Here is a 25,878-nt window from a genome sequence, read left to right as displayed (position 1 = left end):
CGCGGGCTGCGGGCTGACGGCGGCGTGTTGTCATGCGTTTCTGCTCTCTAACCATCTCCTGCTGTCAAAGAGTCGCATTAGGATACTTTTGTTCCACCAAACCTTCACTTCACGTTACATAAGGAGACGTTACCCGGCGTCACGTCGCAGCCGGCCTTTCTGCGTCGGTTCGCGAGTTCGGCCTGCTGACGTGGCGTTGATCTGGTAACGGCAGTAAAAGAGCCGCGCGGACTAAACGAGTCAGAAAACAGCAGCCGGAGGAAAAGCTGAACACTTCTCCTCAAGTTAGGAGAGTTTATTTAAGACGCTTCTGTAAAAGCCGTTTCCTGTCTTCAGTTAGTTCCTATCACCATGGTTACCCAGCGGTTAGGATAGGATCTGCTGGTTCCTGAAATGCGGCCCCAGCAGCGAAAATGTTACCAAAGTACCAGCGGGTATAATCAGCAAAATGTACTTCATGTCCAGTACCTGTAGTACTGTTATATATGAGAGTATTACTATTCGTCATCAGTGAAGTAAAGCAGGATGTTGCTCCACCAGGCCACAACAGGAGCCCGAGGACGCTATGAGGTCACAGCAGGAGGTCACGAGGTCACAGACATAGGAAGGGTACTTTAAATAGACCCCCAGACTGGGTCATGTGACCAAAGGCTAAATTTATGTGACTGCTCTGAGGTCAGATTTCAGCCGAGGACACGCAGCATGGAGGACGGCTGCTGCTACAAGGTGAGAACTGACACACTGCAGTACTACTGCTAATACTACTACTGCTAATACTACTGCTGCTGCTAATGCTACCGCTGCTACTGCTAATACTACTACTGCTGCTACTACTGCTGCTAATGCTGCTGCTGCTGCTAATGCTACTACTGCTGCTAATGCTGCTGCTGCTGCTAATGCTACTACTGCTAATGCTGCTGCTACTACTGCTGCTGCTGCTGCTGCTGCTGCTGCTGCTGCTGCTGCTGCTGCTGCTGCTGCTGCTACTGCTGCTGCTAATACTGCTGCTGCTAATACTACTGCTGCTGCTAATGCTACCGCTGCTACTGCTAATACTACTACTGCTGCTAATGCTACCGCTGCTACTGCTAATACTACTGCTGCTGCTAATACTACTGCTGCTGCTGCTACTACTGCTAATACTGCTAATGCTACCGCTGCTACTGCTAATACTACTACTGCTAATACTACTGCTGCTGCTGCTGCTACTACTGCTAATACTGCTAATGCTACTACTGCTGCTAATGCTACTACTGCTGCTAATACTACTACTACTACTACTACTGCTACTGCTGCTAATGCTAATGCTACTACTGCTACTGCTGCTAATGCTACTACTGCTACTGCTGCTAATGCTACTACTACTACTGCTGCTGCTAATACTACTACTACTACTGCGGCGGCTGCTAATACTGCTACTACTGCTAATGCTACTGTTACTACAGACAGACACTACAGCTGTAGGTGCTGCCGGTACTGCCTACATGTACACGTCTCTGTGTGGACCCTCCAGCTCTGAACCTCAGATCTGTTTTCTTAATAATAAATATTAAATATTCTGCAGCACAAACTATTAAATCCACATTCCATTAATAGATAATCAGTAAATATTTGATCTAAACTTTTAATGATACAGTATTTTATAATATTCAAATATTGAAAATAGACAATGTTTTTATATGAAAGTGATCAGATGTTGAAATATCTCTGGTAATATTTAAAATGTTTAAATATTTACCACCACATTAATACAATATTTTGAAGCTGTAGTAAATTTCAACAAAAGAATAAATAAAACTAAATAGTGTGGGAGTGTTTTTAAAATAATCTCTAATCGAATCTTTCTGCCTCACTAACGAGCTGCTGAACGAGCCAACTCGTTAATAATCAAACAGGATGATCAGAGGGAGGATGCAGCTGCAGGTCAGAGGTCAGAGGTCATCCTACCTGTGACATCACAGGGCTGACAGGAAGTGGTCGCCATGGTGGGCGTGGCGGCGTGCGGCTCGGTGAGATCCATCAAGGCTCTGTGGGAGACCAGGATCAGGAGGATCCAGGAGGAGCAGCAGGAGGAAGAGGAGCAGAGGAGGAGGATGGCGAGGGGCGGGGCCACAGGCAGGTCAGACTCTGCCTCTGCTGTCTATTGGTTAAAGAAACAGGAAGTGTGTGTTGAACCAGAAATGTTCTGATGACATCAGCACCACCTGAAAGATGATGTCATTGTAGAGGGTTGCTTTAAGTCTTTCTGGGAAATCCTTTTCTTAGCTTAGCTTAGCATAAAGGCTGGAAACAGCTAGCCTGGCTCTGTAGCAGCGCTAAAGCTCCCGACTGACGCGCTTTATCTGTTTGTTTAAAGAAGCTACATTTAGTGTGGATTCTGGCGGCCCCTGTGATCCCACGCCCCGCGTCCTGAACATCCGATCCGGCCGGCACTTGTTTTATGAAAGACGTGACTTTTAATCCTGTCTTCAGTATTTCAAACAGCTGTTAGCAGGTAGCTTAGCGACGATTAGTAACTGTAATGTGACGACACAAAGTAAACATGGGGATCAGTCGGCCGATCAGCTGATCAGCAGTGTGTGTTGGTTACTAGGTGAACAGTTTTTTGCTGCGTGACTCCAGTCCACGGTCCGTCTGGTCTGTAATCTTTCCTGTTCTTCATGTGGTTCTTGTTCCTGGTTCAGACTGAGTGTTGGCGTTTGGGAGGACCGGGCGGCTCTGGCTCGGCTGAAACAGAAGCTGCAGACTGAAGACGGACGCCTGGTCCTCCGGATCGAACAGGAGGAGTGGAAGGTATGTCCCCACACAGGAAGTAGACTGTAGAGGTGGATTTACCTGATCTGAGTTCTCCTGATGCTGTCACGGTCTCTTTCCCCCACCCCGTCCCTCCACCAGTCGTTGCCTGGCTGTCTGGTCCAGCTCACTCAGGTCCAGGAGTGGCAGATTCACCGGGCTGGACTGCAGAAGATCCCTCACTTCATCTCCAGCTTCCAGAACCTTTTAGTTCTTGATCTGTCCCGCAACGGGGTCACCGAGATCCCCAAACAGATCGGTCAGTACGTCTTCTACTAAAACTAAAAACCTGGTTTTAACCCTGGTCCATGTCCTCGGTGTGTTGAGTCCTCTTGTGTCCTGGTTGTGGTCTCAGGGAAGCTGACTCGGCTCAGAGAGCTCCTGCTGAGCTTCAACAGAGTCCACTTTGTTCCTGAAGAGCTGAGCTGCTGTGAGAGCCTGGAGAGACTGGAGCTGGCCATGAACCGGGACCTAAACCAGCTGCCAGACCAGGTATGAAAACAGACCTAAACCAGACCAGGTATTTCAGTACTGCAGAAATCTTTTAAACCAACCTGGACCAGCTTCCTGTACCAAGTACTGTAGACCTGTATTCAGGATCTACGTTGATCCAGCTGACCTGATGACCTGACTGTTTCTGATCCTCAGCTGAGGAACCTGAAGAGGCTCCAGCACCTGGACCTGTCCATGAACGCCTTCACCTGCGTGCCGGACTGCGTGGTCGGGCTGCCGGCGCTGGAGTGGCTCGACATGGGAGGAAACCAGCTGCAGCACTTACCTGAAGACATTCACAGGTGGGTGAAGGAATCATGGGAGACCCGCCCCCTCTTGCAAGCAGCCAATCAGCAGTGAGCTGTGTCTGTCCTCAGGATGGAGATGCTGCACACTCTGTGGCTGCAGAGGAACCGACTGGAGAAACTCCCAGACAACATCAGCAGGATGGCGAGCCTTGACACGCTGGTTCTCAGCAGCAACAGACTGCGAGACATACCCCCTCTGATGGAGGGCATGTCCAAGCTCAGGTGGGTCGGTACGTCCCAGTGAAAACCATGTCTCATGATAAACCCGGTGTCAGACTCAACACGTCTGTGTCTCTGGTTGAAGCAGGTTTGTGAATTTCCGGGACAACCCTTTGACCCTGAATGTGACGCTGTCGTGCAGGAAGACAAAAACCGAGGTCGATGAAGACGACAGTGAAGAGGACAGAGAGATGTTTGGACGAGAGTTCATGCAGATGTACATCCAGGAGTCCAGAAAGAGAGCGTACGCCGTGCTCAACGTGCACTGTGCCCACCATTAGTACCAACACCGTGAGTCTCTGAGTCTTTTTCTCTGAGTCTGATATCATTTATTTTATATGAAACCTTTTGGACTGAACCAGAAAAGACATCAGAGCCTTGATAACCCCTGTTTCTCTTTCCTTTCTGGTCGTATGACACTGTGAGATCAGTGGCGGTGTTGTTGTGAGAATCCTGACTTCCAGTCCAGAAACACTGGATCCTACATTTCCCATGATGCACCTGGACTGTTCACTAGTTTGTAATGCTGTTCCAGATTGTGCTGAATGAAAACAGCGTGTTTTACCTGCAGGGCAAAGTGAACTCAGGGTAACAAACTCTGAGCGCCCACACTGGTGTTAAACTACGGCGGTGGATAAGATGTTGGTTAGCTGAGTCAGCGTTAACTTAATTTGAGCGTTCATATAAAAAGGGCCATGTTCGGCCATGCAGGCAGAGTTTCTCCACAACGACGCATGCTCTGTATTTCTCCAGAAGAACGCGCGTCGACAGGTGTCAGGATGGGAGGGGTTTAAAGAAGCCAGGGAGGCTTGTTGGCATCGCATGCAGTAAATCTGTAATTGTCTTCACAGGTTTCTGGTTGTAGGCTGATTCTTTATTCTGTATGAGCTTTTCTTTTATGTGTAATCTGATTAAGATGTAAAGGTGCAACTGCACACAAGGTCCATTGTAATAAAAACATTGGAGCCAGGAACAAACTAATAATCACAAATCTACAAGTTAAAACTTGAATATTTTCTCTGACATTGTATTTATGAGAGAAACTCGGCTGCAGAATCACACACTCCTCTGCCTCTTTGTGTTATATTAGACTTCCCAGTCGGATTCAGCAGTGAGGAAACGCTCGGGAGTTCAGCCCACAGTCACTATCGTGCACCTGAGAGCCTTCACTGTGGATTATTCAGAAGAAAACTCCAGAGGGACTTGGATTTTTATCAGGGTTTTTCTGATTTTCGATCTTGGAAATTTGTCACTTTCATCTTGGATTTTTTTTCTCTGTTTAGGCTAGGCCTATTAACCCCTGACCCTGGCTCTGTATTTTTTGGACACGTAAAATGGTCAATCTAAATATGGCAAAACTCTTAGAAGGATTCAGTTGCAGCCTACAGATGGGCTCCATCTCAGAAACTGGCCCATTAAGTACTTCAGATCTCCTCCCTAAATCACAGCTCGGCTGCAGAGGACCAAGTATTAATACTTCTCCTCAGTAACGCTGAGTACAGATGGTGTGTATTAATACTTCTCCAGCTTCTTAGCCCAGGTAACACCTTAAAATGAGGCTTCTGCAAAACGTTTAAAAGTATCTAAAGTGAGTAGATTGTATTTTTATTGTATGACAGTGCTGACAGCTGTCGACTTTCTATCAAGTGTTTTTCTGGTCTGTTTGGAGTTAATTTGCGAGCAGCTTGTAAAGCAACATGTTTTATGGGAAAAGATCATAGAGGTTCGTTAAACACGGTCTGTGATTTATGAAGCTGCTATTTAAATGTCATCTTTGAATCTTTAATGACCCCGAGGTATTTAAAACTGTTAACAAAAACATCGGGTTGATGAGAAATACAGTTTTGTTTACATTCAAGTGTAAACATGAATTATTTAACCAGTTAGAAACCTGACTCATGGATGCAGTTGGTCTGTTTGCAGCTTGTTTGTTTTTAGCATGCACATATCGAACCGTGTCGTCAGCATACAGTCGTATGTTGCTAAAGTCAGGGCGCTAACATACAAGCTAAACAGCTGGGGCCTAGCATTGACCCTTGGGGAACACCAATATTACAATATGTCAATACGTACAGTTTGCTTCCTGTTAGTTAAATATGAGTTCATCCATTTAATTGCATCCTTGGAAAAATTCTAAAAGGAAAGCTTTGAGAGGAATACCTCATGGTGTGTATTATTTAATGAAATACATGCAAATATACTACATGTTGCCTTTTAGTTTGTGCTTTAACATTTCCACTGTGAGCTTCCACAAAGATGCTGATGTTGTTGTGACAGCGTACAGCTGTTTGACCATGTTGACTTCACTGGTCCTGGTGCAGGTTCTGGTTCTGTCTGTAAACTGTGAGCACCCCGCTTCCCCCAGTTAATCCTCCTGTGACCCTTAGTGGGGCCCAGAGCCGCAGATTTGAAACCACTTTGCACCAAAGTGACGACGAAACACAGTTTGTATTTTGTTTACGATATTAACAGCAACAACAATGATGATAATCTTTAACATATTTATTACCAAAATGAAGGAAACACGTTTCTTTGTTTCAGACGTGAACGACAGCTGAAATCTTGTCTGAGTTTCTTCTTGTGGGCTTTTCCTGAATCAGTGAAGAAGAAGATGAGGCTGAGGCATTGAGGGTTCTCCAGCTGTTCCCTGGAGAACTTCTTCTTACAGACTGAAACATGTGAAAGCAGCCGGATCACCAGCCGGATCACAGGCGGGACTCCTTTAATGCAAACAGAACCTTTGAGTCTGAAATAAAAACAGTTGTAGAACCTCAGTGGGAGTTTGTGTCATTAGTTCTGCGGTCAGTCTCTGGACCTTCAGGACGGAGACAAGGGGACGGCGGTCAGCAGGACGTTCTCCAGAGTCACCTGAGACTTCACGTAGGCGCTCAGTCTACCGTCAAACCCTTTCTTCTTCAGGAAGTCCAGTCTGCCGCTGTCAATCAGACGCTTACAGAGACGACCCAGCTGCTCGCGTTCAGCTGCCGACAGGAACCTGCAGAGAACAAGACCACATCCGGTTAGACCAGGACCACACCACAATGCTAGCATCAGAGCTCTGCTGTTTGTCCCCCACATAAATCGTATTAATGCAACTCCTGGTCCGCTCTGAATATTTACCCGGTCACAGCATCCGTCTCCTCTGCTGGTTCGTGCTCTTCGTCATCTCCTCTCTGATTGGCCAGATCCTGAGGCGGACGGTCCTGATTGGTCGGCCTGAGTCCACATGTGGCCCAGCTGGACATCCGACAGAAAGCGGAGAACTCTCTAGCTCCGAGTCCTCGCTGTAGGAAGAACTGCTGACCCACGTAGTGACGCCACTCACAGCGATGGTGGCAGCACAGTGCCACCGCCAGGCCCAGTATCGGACCAGGACCAGAGTCTAGACCAGGGTCTGGCAGTGCTGCTGAATCAGCTGGTCCTGAATCCCCGTCTGGTTCTGAGGTTTTGAGGCGTTTTGGGGGCGGTCCGGTCTCCTTTCTGGGTCTAGGTGTTTCCAACAAACAGCGCAGAGCCAAATCTGCATCAGAAACGGAGACAAGTCAAAACCCGGAGCTGGACGGGACGGATCAGGCATTGACACCAAACCAACACAGTGCCCCGTGTTTGTGACGGAGACTGCTGACAGCCAATGAGAGTTCAGGACTGCTCTCACCTGTGGCTGCTCCACACAGGTGTTTCCCGACTCCAACCAACGGGAGCTTCTTCGGTCTGAGCAGAGGGACCCGACCTGAAACAGCCAGACAGAAGATTCTCAGAGAGCTGTCCCCGTGGTGTTCGGGTATTCTTATTTACAAGGACGTCCTGTTTTCCTTTCCATGACACACCAGAGTCCCCTAGAACAAGGACCCGGACCCCCTTCTAGTTAGATGTGGATTATCAGGTGGGTCACTGTGGGGTTTCTGTTTCTGGGACTCATATTAAATGTATTAAAACCTGATGCTTCACCACTTGAGTGTTTGGTGTTTCTGACTGTGTCAAGCACTTTGGAACGTGGACTTGAACAGGTCTTAAAGACCGACACCTGTCAGTGTTTGGCAGGAGCTCCCGATGAAATCACCTGTACGTGAACCACCAGCCAGCAGAGCCAACGCTGCTCAACAAGTCCAGGAAGCGTTTTCAGTCTTCATCTGGACCTGAAGTTCTTTAAATTAGGAAGCTTTCCTGGACGCTAACGGATCTGCCCCTGAACCGGGTTTAGGATGAGCCGTGTATTGATCGGTGCACAGGGATCATTCTTAGAGGGGCCCACCTGCTCCGGACACCTTTTTATAAAACTTTGAGTGTTCGTCTCTTACTTAAATCCAGATGCTGAATGTCGACCTGCAGCCTCTCAAACTCAACTCCAACCTCCTGGTGTTTCCCGTCCACCTGGACCAGAACAGACCTGGTTTACTTTATGGTTTCAACAGAAAATATCTTCAAGACAAATGTTCAGACTGAAACTCTAAAGCTGTTTTGGATCGAGACTTTAAGAAGTTGGAGTTATGAGGTTTTTCCCTGCCTTGAAGCGGGTGCTGCAGCGCTCCACCAGCAGCAGCTGCAGGTCGTCGCAGGTCTGCAGGCGGTCCCGGGTCTTCAGGGCTTCGTGGATCCAGTGAGACAGCTTTCCTCGACCTGCTCCGAACTCCACGAAACACCGCCCCCTTCCCAGCAGCCTCAGCGCCTCCAGGTGACCTAGGATAGAGGACTGTACACACCTGACAGGTGAGAGGGGAACAACATTGAGGCTCCACCTCCTCAGGGGGCGTGGCTTATGAAGGCACATCACCTGCTGAACCACGACTGTAGAAACAACATTTAAACCAGACATCAACCAAACTCTGTACATTTCTCTGCGGCTTTAAAAATAGCATTCCTTCATTTGAACAGTGTTCACATTGTTTTTTTTGCATTAAACCTTGAATGTGTACCTGTTGCTTCAGGTGTTTGTGGGCGGAGTCTCCGTTCTTCGGGTTGTCGAGTTCCTCCTGGAGGACGGGGTGAGACAAAACTCTGTCCTCCACATCACAGCACAGACCTGCAACAGTCCGGCAGAGATCCTCTGAGTCACGGTGAGAAAACAAATATCAGCTTCTTCCTGTGAGATTCTGGTCATCAGCATATAAATCAATATAATGAAAATCAATCGTGCTTTAACGAGCACCTTGAAAACTACAAAATCTTCCGGGGGTTCAGTGGAGCTTCCATCGGAACAGATAGATTTTAAACCGGAGACTGTGTGTAATCAGACCGCTGATGACTCGCTAACATACCGACGCTCAGACTGAGAGGAGGAGGACGGAGGAGCAAAAACTCACCTGCGACCGCCGCCTTCAGTTTGTCCACTAGAGTCTCCAGCTGCGCCCGGCTGCACGCCGCCAGACTCACCTGGCGCACAAACAGAACCGTCAGAACACACCTGAGTGTAATTCAGAGTCTGTGAATCGTCAGCCGTTACCTGTTGGAGCGTCTGTTCTCCGTCAGCTGGTCCAGAGTTTATGTCCTCCACGAAATAAACCTGCAGGAGGAGGAGGACTTTGATCAGACAGCGAACGCAGCACAGACTGATAAAGAGCAGAGCAGGTGGGCGGGGTCTCACAGGTCTGGGTTTCTCTCTGGAGTTACACTTCTTCAGGTGTTTGTCCAGTTTGTCTTCACTCACGGTGCTGAGGGAAGTTTACAGGTGAGTGAACGCATCACCATTCAAACAGCACATATTCAATAATGTCATGGTTTACTGCTGACTCACTGTTTGGGGTCCAGAGGACACGCGATCCTCCTGCCGCTCCCCTCCTCCTGAAAACAGGAAGCTGTTAGCACACGGGTTGTGACGTCACAGCTCACCTGTCAGCAGGTGTGTGGACGCAGGAAGTACATAAGTGAGTGGTATGAGCAGTACTGAGCGGCTGTGGTAGTGAGTGATAGTAGTGAATAGTAGAAGTAGTAAGTACTAGTGAGCCGTAGCAGTGATAGGAGTGAGCAGCTGTAAGCAGTAGTGATATAACAATCACGATGCCAGCTCAACCATCGACCATCTGTCAATCAGCCCAACCCTAGTAGTAGTAGTAGTGAGCAGGGGCCGTATTTTTACTCTTCTGTTATTTCAGGCGGATTATTCGGACAAAACCTTATTTGGGTCGTTGACAGTTTACTGCTTATCAGTCAGTCTGGCTGCTACTTAGTTTACGGGTCTTCTGTTTACATTTATTCATTTAGCCGACGCTTTTATCCAAAGCAACTTACAATCGCTGTACATGTCAGAGGTAGCACGAGGGGTGAAGTGTCTTGCTCAGGGACACCATGGTGAATGGGTCACAGTGGGGGATTGAACCCGGGTCTTTCACACCAAAGGCATGTGTCTTATACACTGTACCATCACCACCCCGCACCAGCACTATGTTTAAATAAAGTTTTCGTCGTTAAGGAAAGGTGCTTCGATGCTTCCTTGTCTCCTTTTAGAGAAGGAAACACGCGTCACTGTTGCGTCCCAGGGCAGCAAAACAAACTGGACTCAATATTCATTCTGTTGTTTCAACCTTTCAGTCCTGTTTGTTTATTCCAGTAGCGGCTGCTGTGACGTCACTTCCTGTAGCTGATGGTTAGAAACTGTCCTTCTGTTTGTTCTAAAGAAAGACAGCGTGAGTCTGTCTCTGAGCACCGCCTTGTCTTTCCTCGTGTCCTCAGAGGGGTTTGGAGAAACACGCTGGACGCCTCTTTTTTACCTGTCCCTGAACTCACCATGGTCGCGTGCTCTCCGCAGAACAGCTTTCCTTTCCCGACGATCATTTTACAGAAACGTTTCTTTTTCTGCACGAAGAAGCCGCATCTGCCCGGCAGGGGGGCCGCCATGTTGGAACACCAGGCTGCGTTCAGGTGCTCGCTCCACTGTAGGAAATTCCCCGTTTAGATTTAGGGTTCAGAGTTAAGAGTTTCAACCAACAGAAAGTGTTGATGCTTCAGTGGAAACATCACATTCATTAATCCGGAATTATAGAAATAACACTCACAACATTAATGTGACAAACATAGTTAATAAAGATGATGTATTTATTAAGAAACGTTCCACCTGATTCACCGGTATGTGAGAGTTCTGGTCTCTCTGTGTTTTTGTAATATTTAGCACCTTTTAATGTTTTCAGCACTTCTCTATCTCTAAGGTTATTTATCAGCACTGGGTTTGTTTTTGTACTTCCTGCTGATGTGAAATGTACATTTTAAATGCTTTTTAGTGGTATTTAGTTTTTCTTTAGTTACACTGGAAGTAAAATGTATTATGTTATCAACAGACCAACATTTAGTTTTATTTTCAGCTTGATATATTTTACCTCATTTATTAATTAATGTGCCATATCTTGTGTTTTGCAACTTACAAAGTTTAACTTAACAAATTAAATTTAAGAAGTACTACATTTCTAATAAAATGTTGTTTCAGCTCATTCAAATGTTAAAATTAATTAGAAGAAGAACATACTTTATTAATCCCACAAGGGGAAATTCAATGTTTTTTCACTCCGTTGTAAATTTGTGAATTATACACACACAGGTCTGAAATGAGAATCAGAAATACTTTATTTATAAATAAATACACGCACATGTACAAACGCATGGAGAGACGTCAGAGCCGAGGGTCTGCCACTCGGCCGCCTTATTTTTCATCAGTTATTAAAAGTGTAATCCATCAAATATTTTCCACTACATCTGAACTGCAACTTAAAAATACTTACAACAGAAAGTATTTGTTTACAACTAAACACGACATATTGGAAGAAATGTGTAAAAACTGTCTGATATTAACATCATTAAAGTTTATTGTTAATAACCAGAACCATTAAAAGACAAACTGTTTTTACTGCTTATTGTTTGTCTCTGAATGTTTGTTGTTAGTGTTGAAGTGTTTGTTGTGTATGTCTGAATGGAAAACAAACAAGTTCATCTGTTAAATAATAAATATTATAGTTAGAAAATCAATACACTGAATCACATCCAGTTTAAAAAGATAAACAGGGTTAATACACAATTTTTGGTGCCATTTTCACATAACCTTGAGAAGTATTGTGCACTTTAGCTTTTTAACAGATTTAAACCACAGATAATTTCATTTTCTGATCTGAAACCGTTTAAATAACCTTTAAATTTTATTTTATGTAAAGTATTTTATGCATTTTCAGCAGTTGAGATTGAACCTGAACACAGTGATGATTTCTCCTCAGCAGCACCTGAACGCCCCCTCTCCTGTGATTGGCCAGCCTCCCTCTCCGCTGCTCGCTTCTCCTCTGTAATTGGCCGTCTCGTGTGCCAGTTTACACATTTTCCCGCCTCTGACCGGGCGGGGCGGGGCATGTGTCTGTGTCCGGTGGCGTCATTAGTGGCCTGTCCAACCCATCATGGCGGCGGCAGCGGAGCGGGGCGGCGGTCCCGGTTCTTCTCGGCCTGCGGCGGCGGATTATTCGGTGCTGGTGGTGGTGGGGTCACTGCGGCCCGCGGGCCTGCTGGAGCGGCTGCTGCGGCAGATTGACGCAGGTGAGTTCTGGTAAAGTTAACGGGCCCCGAAGACGAACCGAGCCGCCGCCTCGGTACCAGAGCGGGAAGTCTGCGGGCCCTTCAGAATAAAACCCGTGAAGAAGAACAGACGTCGCTGCTGCTGTTACAAACTGTTAAACTATGTTCGGTTCTGCACCACAGTATGAATACAGCTGGTTCCTCCTGTCGGTAACATTTAAAACTTTTCCCGGGGTTAAACCGTGTAACTTAGCGTTAGCATGCTAACAAACACGAAGCAACCACACTAACGTTAGTTTCCTGCGTTAAACCGTCACTTTGTTCACAGTGAGCTCCGTGTGTTTCACCACAGCCTGATGGTGAAATGAGGAACCTCTGTTACGGGTTTAGTCCAGTCCGCCATGTGAAGCAGCTGTTTCTGCATCTCTGGTTAAATTTAGACCTGATATCACCGCGGACATCCGGTCCGAGTTTACCCGGGTTATCTTGCAGCTTTGGGTCCCGACGGTCTCTGTTTAGCACTTTACCCGGGTTATCTTGCAGCTTTGGGTCCCGACGGTCTCTGTTTAGCACTTTACCCGGGTTATCTTGCAGCTTTGGGTCTGAAACTGGTGTTTGTTGGTTGAAAGGCTTCTGCTTCCTGATGGTCGGCTGAAACCTCGCTGACTCACATTGGGCAGAAAAAGGACATTTCTTTGAAAATAATACTGAACTTTAACTTTTTATTTAAGTCTGGAACTTTTCAATAGTCGCAGCATTGAGCCCTGTTTATTTTGAAAATCCCTGCCCACCGGATGGGTCTTATTTTGTTGAGCTTGACCGGTTTGGTGTTTCTGTAAAGAGCAGATTAAAAACAGAAACTTTAATCGTCCAGCTGTTTCCCAGAAACTTTCAGGATGTTGATGATTGACCTGGAAATGAGGATCAGCAGTCTGTGGAGGGAAGTGAAGTAAAAGAAATTATAGAAATGAATCACATTTATTCTGATCAGTGCCCCTCCATGTTTTGCCCTGGTCACTCCCGGCCCCCAGCGGGGCCCGCCCCACAGTTTGAGAACCACTGGCGGAGCTGACCGGTAGAAACCAGTAGAAACAGATGATCTCGCAGTCCCAGCATGGGCCACTGCCTGTAGTTGTTGCTGTGACTGCGGCGCCTCAGAGCAACATCCTGCGTGATTAACGCGTCAAAGTTATAAATATCTGCTGTGGCTGAACACAAACTCTGTCTGCTGGATGTCATGTGTTCCAGCTGCGTTCAAGCAGACTCTGTATTTCTCTATTTCCAGTCTTTTATCTGCCTACTGATTTGATCCCGTGCTTGCTGACACACAAAGAGGAAGCGGCGTTGCTAAATATGATCAGCTTCCTGTTTGCTGAGGAGGAACAGTTGATCTGGCTGATGAGGAAACGGGCACGGTCCTCCTGTTTACAGGGGACCAGTTCAGAGTGTGGGGGGGACCAGTTTGTCTCCAGTCTGCTGCTGTTGGTGTTGAACATGATGAAGCGCCACAACAGAACCACAAGCAGTCACACCAGTGTATTTCAGACAAACCTCGTGGCCCCGGGGCCCGTCGGCACGCGGTGCCTTGTGATATTAATGTAATGCGCTGCTGCTGAAATTTCCCATGATCATTAAACTACGCGCTCCAAATGTTTTCACTGGCACACTGTGGCAGCGCTCGGCTCGCTCCCTCTCCCTCTCCTCGCTCCCTCTCCTCGCTCCCGCTCCCTCTCCTCGCTCCCGCTCCCTCTCCTCGCTCCCGCTCCCTCTCCTCGCTCCCTCTCCCTCTCCTCGCTCCCTCTCCCTCTCCTCGCTCCCTCTCCCTCTCCCTCTCCTCGCTCCCTCTCCTCGCTCCCTCTCCTCCCTCTCCTCGCTCCCTCTCCTCGCTCCCTCTCCTCCTCTCCTCGCTCCCTCTCCTCGCTCCCTCTCCTCGCTCTATACAGAACCTCTACGTGACGGGTGCTGTTCTAAGAGCAGCGTCACTCCCGTGAGGAATCAGGAGGCGCGTAGCGAGTGTTGAATGTCTGAGCGGAGGAAAACATTCTGGCAGTAAATGTCCGCCGTCTGTTACAGCGTGTCGGCTTCTCGAGACCAAGAAAAGTCTGTTGTTTCCCGGCTGCTGGGAAAGTGAAGCCGGTTAGCTCCAAGTTAGCCAACATCTCCCCTTCGGCCTGAGCGGCTTCTACAGCAGCTGCAGAGCTGATCTGTGACTGAACATTAGCTCAGTTCATAGAGAGTCACTGGAAGCTGGATTTTATCACTGCCGACCCTTAATGTGTTGAACATCGGGTACAAACCGGTGCAGCCTGCAGCTCCGTCCTGCTCAGACTGGATCAATCAGGTTTCAGTCGGGAAAAGAGAGGACGGAGGTGACCGGAGGAGCTCAGGTTAGTGAAGCTAATCAGTGAAGCAAACTCGTCCTTATGAGCTGATGAGGAGACGTTTCTGTTTTAATGAGGAAATGAAATGCAGCTCAGAAGGGAGGAGGTTTCTCATGCTGCCTGTTTTTATATTAATCTGTACAGATAAATGTCAGGAGCTGTAAAATGAAGACACAAAGACATTAGCAGTCGTATCTGTAATGATTCTGAGCAGCATCAGAACCAAATTACTTTTTGTAGTTCCTCCCCGGCAAACTGATCTTTCTTTATTATCTGCTCCAGCTTTTCCAACTCTATAACGGCCCTATATGATGAGAAATTACATATTTATCATTAGAAAACAAATGGACCCCCAAACTCCCCATGACGACCGACACCAAAACATTCATTAAAGCTCACATTAAACTGGGAAAGCAGTGACAGTGTAAACTATTCTGAGGTGCAGCTCCATCCTAGAGGAAACACTGACAGGAATCTCATAAGGTCACGTGATCACACGTCACAGGGGCCTCAGGGTAAGGCTGCGGGGACAGATGAGGGCTTCAGGGGCCTCGGGACAAAAGTTTAGGGAAAAGCAGAAAGAGGTCAGGACAAGAGTGACATGAAGGCTCGTAACAAGACTGAAGGCTTCAGGAAGGATCAGGGTTTTAGGGAACAGAGTAAAGTTCCAGAGCAGCATGAAGTGAGAGCTGCAGGGACTTCAAGACAAGGGGTTCCTTGACTTTGGGGTAAAGACATGGGGACTGGGGGCACAAACAGACGCAACACCTGCAAGAGAGCGGGGACGACAGGAAATCAGTTTGACTCACTGGAAGAACTTGAAGGCCTTGACCGTGGCTCCTGAGCTGGAGAACAGCATCTTCAGGTCGTCCTCCACCACAGACGGGCTGCAAACACAAGAACAGCGTCAGCACTGAAGGTCTGAGCGGAGCGCGAGGCGGCCCCTCGGCGTGGACTGCAGGTGTTCGGGACTCACGGGATGTTGGAGAGGTGTAAGGTGGCAGAAGGAGGGAAGATGTTGGAGTAGTTTTTGGAGCCGGGCTTCTTGAAGCGGTGCAGGGGGGAGTTGCTGTAGTCTTTGGTCAGGCCCTGGTCCTCGTGGCCTTCACGGGGAAGCTGGACGCTGGTGTGTTTGGACAGCGTGATGCGCAGAGACTTCCCGTGCAGCTGCTGGCCGCTCAGGTGACTCATGGCTGCAAAGCAGGCAGGGGAAGAACGCCGCTCAAGTTTCTGACTGCGTTTGTTATTTCAGAAAACAAAGCGCGTTACGGCACCTGGAAACGTATAAAACCTAACTGAGTCTTTCTTTCACCTGCAGCTGCGTTCGTACTGCAGGATGAGACATGACAGAAAGAGACTTTATTCTCTGAAGACACGTCGCTGCTACACTTTACTGCGTCTTCTGAATCTCCACATCACGAGCATATAAAACTAAATACTAACGCCCGTTATAACGAGGGCCGGGTGATTTATTAATATTAAATAGCACTTATTTTTTCTATTACAATATTTATTTTGTATAAAAGGGACCGATTTAATCATCTTTCGTTGGTAAATAAATAAATCTTTAAAACCACATCAAGTTTCACTCAGGAGCAAAAATCAGAAACTTTAACATTTACCCTGATAATTATAGTTTCTTGGTTATAACCTGAATGTTTCAAAGATAATCAGGTTGTTAAACTGCTGCCAGCTGTTCTTACTGGGGATCAAACGATAAACTGGGGTTCTTCTTACCGTACACAGTTTCAATTCCATGATAACCGGGTTCTGTCGCCACGCTATTATAAACTCACGGCAAACACTGTCCAGCATCAGCCCAAGTTAGCGACAGCCTCCCAGAATCAGGTGTAGTTTGCAGCGTGGGTTTGTTTGGGTCGATGACGACACGGCGGCGCTGCGGAGACTTTTCAGTCGCTCTGAAGTCTGGTCCTATTTTAGTGTTTATGAGAGCGCTTACAGCGAACGCAGGTCGAGTTAGCGTCTAGCTTCGGGTCGTCTGTCTGACAGCTTGTGAACTCTGTGTTGCTGCACGCTGTTCTGCCGCTGCGTCCGCTGCACGTGAACACGTTACGCAGTTCAGTCCACAGCCAGCGTCTCTCGTTCCTTTTAAATCCAGCAGCTGTCACGTTAGCTGTGTCAGAACAGGAGAAACGCTGCAGGCTGCTCTGTGTTTTCTTTTTATTGATAACTTACACTGTAACTTTTACTGTCCTGTTTTCAGCTTTTTATTATTTTCCATTTAACTCTTTTAACCCTGATTGTAACTTTTATTATATTTTATGTTGCTTTTAAACTTTTACATATTTCCCTGTTGCTTTTATGTTTTACGTAAAGCACTTTGAATTAGCTTGTTGTTATAATGTGCTATACAAATAAACTTGCCTTAAAGGCCTTTTCACACGGGAAGCGACGCCGCGCCTGCGTAGTCGCCTGGCCCCTCGTTTCGGTTTCACGGGAACACGCCCGCTTGTCGCTACGCCTGTCGCAATGCCGGCGTAGATCGCTTCCCGTGTGAAAAGAGAGAGAAAGTTATTCTAGCGACTAAATGCTCTTCTTCTACAATCGGCCCAATATGATGATGTACATGTGTTCATGATGTTTGTTCGTTTACGGATTCATTTTAAAATGTAGGAAACTTGACTGTTTTGATCTGTAATGAAATTAAGCAGCTGTTAAATGAATAAAGCGTAACTGCCACACTGCTCTCACTTCATTTAGTTTCCCCTTTGATGTGAACTGAAGTGCTCAGTTCACCGCTGTCGGCGCGAAAAAAACCCTCAATAATTGAATCTCAAAATTAAAAATCGAATGTGTAGCTAACGGTCCAGCTCTAGTATTTATAAAGTTGTTGGGCTCCTTGCAGTACCTTTTTTCATTCATTTACTAAAAAGGTATTGGCTGTTATTTTAATGTTTATGCAAACAAAAAGGTCATTTTATGGTCTGTTGAAATGGTTTCAGTACATTTTAGTTTCACGTTAATACCGTTTCCTCCCTAGTTCTCACCAGCGTCTGAAGTGGAACCTGGATTCTTATATTTCCGATTTAGGTGGAAACGTTTTCATCGATTTGAAAGCTTTCAGTAAAAGAAGATGTAACAAAGGGCCCGGGGCCAGAATCCAACTGGGGACCCTGATCACAGAATGTGGCATCAACAGACAAAAGAGGCGTCCTGTCCGTGGAGCCCACTGAGCACGTGCGACAGGTTACCTAGCTGAGCCTGTGTGCTGTCAGACATCTGAACCAGAGCGTTCTCCTTCTTGTTGAACAGGATCTTCACTCTCATCACGTCGCCGTAAACACCTGAACACACAGCCAGAAACAAACAACGTGTTAAACTCCAGCTGCACAGGAAGTGACACACAGGCAGGAGGACCTACGCGTAAAGCTCAGCACGTTAAACGCTACAGGACGCCGTGTGTGTGACTGCGGCTTGCCAAGCCACTGACCCTTAGACTAACGGCCAAATCAGTTAACTGAGATCCTCAGAGCGCTGAAGGAAAAGCAGCAGCAGCAGCAGCGCTGAGCTGTGGGAACTGAGCTGAGTTTCATGTCCAAGGCAGGAACTTTCTGAATGTTATAAACAGGAAACGCAGTGAGGAAATTAAGGGTCAGAGAAAATTAAAATGGCAGATTACACCGTGTAGGAGCTATGAATTATGGGAGCAGCTGATTCAGCACTGAGGACATGCAAACTGAGAGAAACCCGGCATGCAAACTCAAAACTTTTACTGAAATAAGATGAAACACAATGAATGCAGCTTCGGGTTCAACCAGCGGGACGACCCGAGAACGCCTCCGACTTCAGTTTGTGCTGCTCGCGGCGATGAAAGGTAACGTTAAAGCCAACTCACCACTGCGCTGTGGTTTTAAAACCGAAACCGTCTGCTGCGTTTCTACCTCCTGTCCAGACTAAAAACGGAGAATCCTCAAACGCTGAAGTCTGAAAACGCCGCAGACCCCGTTTAGGTTTTAAACTCCGGGGTAGCTTTTTTGTCTACCGGCCCAACGTTTTCAAAAAGTCCCAGCAGAGAATCTCCAGAACACACTGAGAACATTCCTTACTGGATCCATCTGGATTCAGCTTTCAACATTAATGACAAACTGCTTTTGGGTGAGATCCATCTGGATTCAGCTTTCAACATTAATGACAAACTGTTTTTGGGTGAGATCTGTATTTTTAAAAATAAGAAGCAAATAAATGTTATGATTCTTTTAAAAAAAGAGGAGAGATTAAAGATTCAGATTTGATTTCTCCAGAGACAGATTTCATCAGACAGGAACCAGCTGCCAGAAAACCAACCCAGAATAGCAGAACGTGTCAAAGCTGCGAGCCGCACAAACTGTGATGAAGCCTCAGAGACGCAAACCTCCAGACGTGGAAACAGCTGGAGGGAAACCGATGTGGGAGGACTGAACCTCCTCAAGGACGACCGCTCAGAAACGCAAACTTGATTTTATTTTTGACAGTAAGTGAAAACAAATGTTCCGCAGCCTGTTGCAGCAGCTGTGTGTAAGTTCAAACAAAGCCTGGTTATAATGTAAATTATTACTGAGACCCCGTGTCCACCAGAGCGTTTCTAACCAGCTGCAAACGTCTCGCTGGGAGCGCCAGGGCGCAGCGTTTGCTCCGGCTGAGACGCTGCGGTTGCTATGATACATTATGTATCCGTGGAGGCGATGTGCTGCAAAGTAGGCGACCTAATTTCACTGAACGTAAAAATGTCACCACTGAGAACGGGAGGCCACGCCCAGCGCAGACTGGCATGAAGTTTCAGTTCAAACATATTTCCAAAGCAGGAAGTCAAAACAACAATAAAATAAAAAGAAACTGATCTGCGATTGGCCCCTCGCCTTAGTTACGACTTTATGTCTAAAGTGGTTAAGTCTCGCCTCAAGCAATCGTGGCGTGGCGAACTTTAGTAGCGGATTTAGTCAAAAACTAACTCGTAGTTACTTTACGACTTATGAGAGCGCTTCCACACAGCTGCAGCCGTTTGGGTTTCTGATTCTTATCTTCTTAAACGTGGAGACGTCAACGGGACTCAAAATTATTTCCTCTTTCACATCGTGAATTTATTTATTCATGCACTTTAAAATAACCTAAAAACATTTCCCATATCTTTAAAATGTATTGTTCATTGTTCAATACGGTGTTTTGTCCACAGAGTCTGGCGTAGTTTGAGGAGAAGCTGCAAATATTGTGATTAAAGCTCAAATCAACAGGCAGAAATCTGACAAAACCAGCAGACACTCGTTCTTCATTAAAAACCAAGTCAAGAGGAAAAACAAACTTTGATGATCAAAATAAGAAGCTAGTGACAACGTACCGAAGAGAATAAAGAGGCAGTGGGGCGTAACTCTCTTTAAAGACAGCAGAGAAGGCAGCGGAGGGACAGGACAGGTAAAGGTGGGAGGGCAGGACAGGTGGAGGGTCCGAGGCGTTTCCATGGCAACAAATTAAAAAGGGGAGAAAACAAACAGACAGGTGAGGGGTCAATCAGAAGGTTAATTACCTTTGGAGGGGAGGGAACATGTTCAAACATGACTGCACAGGTGTGTGTGTGTGTGACAACAGGGTTTAACGTGAGGTCATCAAAAACATTACAGGAAGTCAAAAATCTGAAAACACATCATCAATCAGAAAATCAAACAGCCAATCAAACGGCACGGTGGGGCTGTTGTTCACTCAGGTGTGACGCAGAGAGAGAGAGAGAGAGAGTTCAGACCACGAAGATTTCTGCCAGCCTTTGTTGACCTCTGAGTCACCAGCTGTCTGCAGGTATCAGGCTGAAGTCAAACGGTTTTCTGTCCAAGCAGGAACCTCCGGGTCTGAAAAGTGAAGCCTTAAACCTGCGTCCTCTCCAGCAGCCAGCAGGGGGCGACTCTATAGAAGTCTGTGAGAAAATGTTTCTACTTGTCAGCTGATTTATTCCCTCACGCTCCTCCCGCCAGGCGTTGATCTCAGCTCACAGTAAGCTCACGCAGGCAGAATGTGTCGACGACTTAACGCCGCCATTTTTATACCCCGCCCCCGCAGTCACCTGCAGCTCACGTTAAGACTGTCAAGTCGGCCGCAGGCCTCTCAAACGCACCCATTATCACAGCTAACGTGAATTAACCAAGCTAGCTGGCTCCACCCTCTCGACCAAATACGGTCACGTCTGGTTCCAAAAAATGTACATGGCTCAGTACACAGTGTGAATAACCTGTAGTGTTTTAAAGACGCATAAGAAAAGCGGTCCTCCAGGTTTTAGTCTATTTTGGTAAAAGAAAAATAATGAATAAAACTGAATTGTCCACGAACACGGCCGACCTGGTGGCGTCACCTGGTAACCAGCTACAAACAGCGGCGCCAGCAGCCGGTGACGTTTACATGCAGGCGTCTGCTGCTGGACTTTATTCTACTTGCTGTGCTGACAGAATAAAAAGGTTTGGTTTATGTAGAAATATACCAGCAGTCAAAAGTTTAGACACACAGAGAAATGTCCTCGTCTTCGCCATGAAAATACCATCAGACTGATCAGAAACAGAGTGGACATTGTTAATGCTGGTTTGTAACGGAGGCCCGTTCTCAGACACCATCAGCCCTGCGATCCACGGTGCGTTTGCTAATGAAAGTTGATCAATTTAAAAGGAGAACTGATAATTAGAAATCCCTTTTGCAATTAAAGATGATATATAGAACTGGCCTCCTTTAGGCCAGATGAGTATCTGGAGCATCAGCAGCTGTTTGTTCATCAGAGGCTCGAAAAGTCCAGAAACAAAGAACTTCCTCCTGAAACACGACGGTCTGTTCTTGTTCTGAGAAATGAAGCCATCCCATGAGAGAAACTGCCAAACAAGAGGAGATAAGAAATTCCTTTCACAGAACACTGACAATGTCCACGTTGTGTTTCTGATCGATCTGACGTTATTTAATGGCTTTTCATTCTAAACGTGGTCCAAACGTTTGACTAAGAATATAAACATTAGGCTGTAAATCAAACAACAGTTTCATCCAACCAAACTTAAAGCTTCATAAAGGCCTTCAGACGTCCTGCTGCATGACGTCCTGACGGTGGATTTAGAGACGCAGAGTAAAGGACCCACCTCGGGGTTCAGGTTGCTGATCAGTAGGACACAGACTCCAGCGGGGAGGTGGGGGAATCCCAGCCTGGTGGCCCCGGGGAGGGACAGAGAGGCCAGGCCTCCGGGCAGAGTGGGGACCGTCAGGCCTGGATAGGGGAAGGACACTGGGAGGGGTGAGACGAGTAAACAACAATCCAAACACTGCAGGACAAACACAGCAAAACAACAATCCAGACTCAAACGATAACCTGCTTCTTCAAACACACCTGAGGGCTGATTACACCGTTTACAGCTGCTGCACAACAGGCGTTAAATTCAACCAGCTGAAATATGTTTTAACTTCAATATCTCACAAAGAAACTGACAGATTCATTTAACAGCAACGTGTGGCTGGCGGGTTTCAGATCACGTATCGAGTGCTATCATGTGACGTCAGAATGACGTCATCCTTTCGGTGTCCATGTAAACATGCTGCGGTGGTCTGACTGGATCCCGACAGGTGAGACTCACTTGCAGGTTGGAGGGTGAAGGTCGGTGGGAAGGCGTGGGTGGCTCCGGCGTACGGAGAGGCTGAGATGATACCTGGAGCTGCAGAGAAGAAACAACACCAGAGTTACAGGTTTACCTCCCACTGAGGTCCGAGAAACCGGACGACTCTTTGCTTTCCTGCCACTTCCTGTCCTTCAGAAGTCAAACTGCATGATGATGCGTCTCGGGCTGGTGCGATTCGTCGACATAATCGATTACGTAAATACGTCGACGCGCATTCCGTGCGTCGCTGCATCCGGTGTGGGATTCCCCCGGACAAGCTCCAGCTACAAGACCGCGCGTTCGACCGTCTAAAGTTTGGGAGTATTTCAGAAAGACACTTAACCACGAACACGTGAAACGAAAGTACCACGCAGCACTTTGTCTAGACGGCAGCACCGCAAATCGCGTTTACCTTTCTGTCGCCACACAAGCACGGCACATTATCAGCACGAGGACACGTAGTCCGTTAAAATGTTTACTGCCTTCATGTTAAAAGTCATTTCTGCCCCGCTGCTGTCATGGTAACGTAACGTAACACCGCGAGTCATCTAACGTTCGGCCGTTTCATATTTTCTGTTTATTTAACGGCCACGTCTGAGCGAGAAAACAGCTGAAACTAAAAGTACAGACGATCTGTGACTGAGTCCTTTCAGGTGTTCACTGATGCAGACATACATCTTATCATCATACTGCGTTACTTAATATTGAAGTGAATCCATGTCAGAAACATTTAAAGTTTTAAGAAAAGCAGCCTAATTAGTCAGTGACGTGGAAATTTGATTCATTTAAAGATTTGCTGCTATTGTCATTCTAATGTGCTTCATCAGGATGATTGAATAAAATACAGATTTATTGATTAGACATGTTTTGGATAAATTGGTTTGTTAATCAAGTAACAGGCAACTTTTCTTTCTTTAGAATAAACTAAATTGGTCGTTAGATTAATGGACTAGATGCGTCACACTGGGCAATTAAACAATTATGATGTTATTGCGATATAATTTTCCTCAATAATAAAATTATAAATGTAAAATGATTAACTATCTTCCTATGAAGATGTTTATTTAGCTGAGGAAACAGATGTTACAGCAGGCCTGATATAAACACAGGTGAAGTGACAGACTTGAACGAGTCTGCGGTGTCGCTCAGTCACATCTCTATAACCCGTGTGCTGCGGTGGAAGTCGTGGGGTCTTACTGAAGGCTGCAGCCATGGCCTGGTGCTCCATGGTGGGCTGGCTGTCTCCAGAGGGAAGGTCAGGTCTGGTGAAGTCGCGGCTCTTCTCGTTGTTGTATTTGACGTTGAGGCTGCTGAGTTTAGAGAAGCTGATCCTCAGAGTGCAGCAGCCGTTATAGATGTTCTGCCCGTCCAAAGACTGAGACACAGACAGAGACCGTCGTCAGTCACAGACCGACCGTCCGTCCGTCCGTCCGTCAGTCACAGACAGACAGACCGTCCGTCAGTCACAGACAGACAGACCGTCCGTCAGTCACAGACAGACAGACCGTCCGTCAGTCACAGACAGACAGACCGTCCGTCAGTCACAGACAGAGAGACCGTCGTCAGTCACAGACAGACAGACCGTCGTCAGTCACAGACAGACAGACCGTCCGTCAGTCACAGACAGACAGACCGTCCGTCAGTCACAGACAGACAGACCGTCCGTCAGTCACAGACAGACAGACCGTCCGTCAGTCACAGACAGACAGACCGTCGTCAGTCACAGACAGACCTGCTGTCTCCAGTCACAGACAGACCTGCTGTCTCCAGTCACAGACAGACCTGCTGTCTCCAGTCACAGACAGACCTGCTGTCTCCAGTACAGCGTGATGCTCACCAGTTTGGCGGCCTGGGCGGACGCCCCGTCTGGATACTGCAGCAGAGCCTGGAACTGGCTGTTCTTGGTGAAGACGATGATCCTCAGCACCGTGCCGAACTTGCCGAAGATCTGAGGACCAGAGAGGAACTGAACTGATCACAGTGTTGAAGGAAATACAAACCTCTTCCCTCTCTGAGAGACAGATGGTCAGATTGATACTTTAAATATGAAGCTATGGCTAGCAGTTGGTTAGCTTAGCTTAGCATAAAGACTGGGGGGGACGGGATATCCTGGTTCTGTCCAGAGGGAACTAAATCCATCTACCTTCATGCAAAAACTTCATTAGTAGGTTGATTTGATTGGCCAGAAGAGAGGGCCTTTCCACTGGCCAATCAGAGACAGACACACCACGGCAGCCTATAGCATGCTGTGGCTTGCTATGCTAACATTAGCTGCACTTCTATTGGACCACTGGCGAGTCTAAGGGCTGAGTAACATTTCACTCACCTCATACAGGTGTAACTACAACCGAAGCACATTTTTATGCTTTCTTTAGTTGTTGGGCCGAAAACTGCTAACCTACACTCAACACCGTACCTGAACGCATCCTGTGTGGTCACAGACACTGGGCTGCGTTCAAAGCCACATCCAGTTTGACTTAAACCAGCTGCTGCTCGAAAGGTTCTAAGTTTGTTACGTCGTGTTAGCGTTACCTGGCAGAGGGCGTCCAGGGAGACGGGGTAGACCAGGTTCTCCACCACCACCCTCAGAACCGAACTCGGGGCCGGCACAGCCGCATCCACATGTGACGTATTGAGGGCCCGAAGAGCCGCCTGGGCCCTCTGAAAGAAGACGGAGGGTCGGGTGAACACATGCTAACAGAGGCTGGGTTCTGTACATATATATGTGCTAACAGAGGCTAACTCATGCTAACAGAGGCTAACACATGCTAACAGAGGCTGGGTCCTGTACATATATATCTGCTAACAGAGGCTAACACATGCTAACAGAGGCTAACACATGCTAACAGAGGCTAACATATGCTAACAGAGGCTAACACATGCTAACAGAGGCTGGGTCCTGTACATATATATCTGCTAACAGAGGCTAACACATGCTAACAGAGGCTGGGTCCTGTACATATATATCTGCTAACAGAGGCTAACACATGCTAACAGAGGCTGGGTTCTGTACATATATATGTGCTAACAGAGGCTAACACATGCTAACAGTGGCTGGGTTCTGTACATATATCTCTGCTAACAGAGGCTAACAGCGGCTAACAGTAACGAGTACCTCCTGATTGGGGGAGTTGTCGGTCTTCAGCTCCTTGTGGTTGGAGAACTGGACATAGACCGGTTGGTGCCTGATGACGGGCATCACTGTGGAGTAATAACCCACCATGTTCTGAGCCGCTTCCTCTGAGTTCATCTCTAAGAAGGCCTGCAAGGGCACAGAGGACGGGTCAGGACAAAGGATAGGACACAGGACACAGAGGACGGGACAGGACACGAGTCAGGACAAAGGATAGGACACAGGACACAGAGGACGGGACAGGACACAGGATAGGACACAGGACACAGAGGACGGGACAGGACACAGAGGACGGGTCAGGACAAAGGATAGGACACAGGACACAGAGGACGGGACAGGACACGAGTCAGGACAAAGGATAGGACACAGGACACAGAGGACGGGACAGGACACAGAGGACGGGTCAGGACAGGACACAGGTCAGGACAAAGGATAGGACACAGGACGGGTCAGGTCAGGGCACAGGA

The 25,878-nt window shown here is 47.3% G+C and overlaps 3 protein-coding genes across 21 annotated transcripts in view; 1 reads left to right on the top strand and 2 right to left on the bottom strand.

The window, feature by feature from the left end:
* The window catches only part of lrrc39 (leucine rich repeat containing 39), an 8,443-nt gene extending 1,857 nt beyond the window's left edge, over positions 1 to 6,586 (top strand). For 2 of the 12 annotated variants that reach the window (XM_046030531.1, XM_046030532.1), the window contains 8 exons: positions 1,896 to 2,119; positions 2,685 to 2,793; positions 2,896 to 3,052; positions 3,149 to 3,285; positions 3,442 to 3,587; positions 3,663 to 3,815; positions 3,898 to 4,103; positions 4,903 to 6,586. In XM_046030531.1, the coding sequence (XP_045886487.1) occupies positions 1,983 to 2,119; positions 2,685 to 2,793; positions 2,896 to 3,052; positions 3,149 to 3,285; positions 3,442 to 3,587; positions 3,663 to 3,815; positions 3,898 to 4,093 (1,035 nt within the window). In that variant the 5' untranslated portion in view covers positions 1,896 to 1,982 and the 3' untranslated portion in view covers positions 4,094 to 4,103; positions 4,903 to 6,586. Of the gene's footprint in view, positions 1 to 7; positions 727 to 1,860; positions 2,120 to 2,684; positions 2,794 to 2,895; positions 3,053 to 3,148; positions 3,286 to 3,441; positions 3,588 to 3,662; positions 3,816 to 3,897; positions 4,104 to 4,902 lie in introns of those variants that run through there. The other 10 variants (XR_006821833.1, XR_006821832.1, XR_006821831.1 and 7 more) reach the window with 10 other exon arrangements.
* Positions 6,300 to 10,683, bottom strand: trmt13 (tRNA methyltransferase 13 homolog). 2 transcript variants are annotated; one of them, XM_046030501.1, is made up of 11 exons: positions 10,533 to 10,683; positions 9,544 to 9,590; positions 9,394 to 9,460; positions 9,253 to 9,312; positions 9,113 to 9,182; positions 8,726 to 8,856; positions 8,317 to 8,502; positions 8,111 to 8,183; positions 7,468 to 7,542; positions 6,933 to 7,332; positions 6,300 to 6,807 (listed from the first exon to the last, which is right to left on the bottom strand). In XM_046030501.1, exons 1-11 carry the CDS (start codon positions 10,641 to 10,643, stop codon positions 6,630 to 6,632), a joined length of 1,398 nt encoding a protein of 465 aa, XP_045886457.1. In that variant the 5' UTR covers positions 10,644 to 10,683; the 3' UTR covers positions 6,300 to 6,629. The 2 variants fall into 2 exon arrangements, with proteins under 2 accessions (XP_045886457.1, XP_045886458.1); XM_046030502.1 differs by having other exon boundaries at positions 8,726 to 8,832.
* A 4,192-nt stretch (positions 10,684 to 14,875) lies between these two features.
* Positions 14,876 to 25,878, bottom strand: part of ptbp1b (polypyrimidine tract binding protein 1b) — a 22,782-nt gene continuing 11,779 nt past the window's right edge. For 3 of the 7 annotated variants that reach the window (XM_046030492.1, XM_046030494.1, XM_046030496.1), the window contains exons 6-15: positions 24,811 to 24,939; positions 24,116 to 24,226; positions 23,476 to 23,653; positions 22,258 to 22,335; positions 21,769 to 21,911; positions 20,007 to 20,040; positions 17,887 to 17,979; positions 15,651 to 15,867; positions 15,484 to 15,561; positions 14,876 to 14,978 (exon numbers count right to left, since the gene is read on the bottom strand). In XM_046030492.1, coding sequence (XP_045886448.1) covers positions 14,891 to 14,978; positions 15,484 to 15,561; positions 15,651 to 15,867; positions 17,887 to 17,979; positions 20,007 to 20,040; positions 21,769 to 21,911; positions 22,258 to 22,335; positions 23,476 to 23,653; positions 24,116 to 24,226; positions 24,811 to 24,939 — 1,149 coding nt within the window. In that variant the 3' untranslated portion in view covers positions 14,876 to 14,890. Of the gene's footprint in view, positions 14,979 to 15,479; positions 15,562 to 15,650; positions 15,868 to 17,886; positions 17,980 to 20,006; positions 20,041 to 21,768; positions 21,912 to 22,257; positions 22,336 to 23,475; positions 23,654 to 24,115; positions 24,227 to 24,810; positions 24,940 to 25,393; positions 25,558 to 25,878 lie in introns of those variants that run through there. The other 4 variants (XM_046030498.1, XM_046030495.1, XM_046030499.1 and 1 more) reach the window with 4 other exon arrangements.

Source organism: Micropterus dolomieu, linkage group LG19 (assembly GCF_021292245.1).
Source record: "Micropterus dolomieu isolate WLL.071019.BEF.003 ecotype Adirondacks linkage group LG19, ASM2129224v1, whole genome shotgun sequence".
Lineage (NCBI taxonomy): Eukaryota > Metazoa > Chordata > Actinopteri > Centrarchiformes > Centrarchidae > Micropterus > Micropterus dolomieu.
This window is presented reverse-complemented; position numbering and strand designations above follow the sequence as displayed.

What these genes read in the sequence shown, in the direction of transcription:
- trmt13 (XM_046030501.1), bottom strand. Translation starts at nt 10,643, where the DNA reads ATGGCGGCCCCCCTGCCGGGCAGATGCGGCTTCTTCGTGCAGAAAAAG. An exon ending in GAGAACAGACGCTCCAACAG is followed by an intron (nt 9,183 to 9,252) that starts GTAACGGCTGAC and finishes TTTGTGCGCCAG; the next exon opens with GTGAGTCTGGCGGCGTGCAG. An exon ending in GAGACGGATGCTGTGACCGG is followed by an intron (nt 6,808 to 6,932) that starts GTAAATATTCAG and finishes TGTTCTCTGCAG; the next exon opens with GTTCCTGTCGGCAGCTGAAC.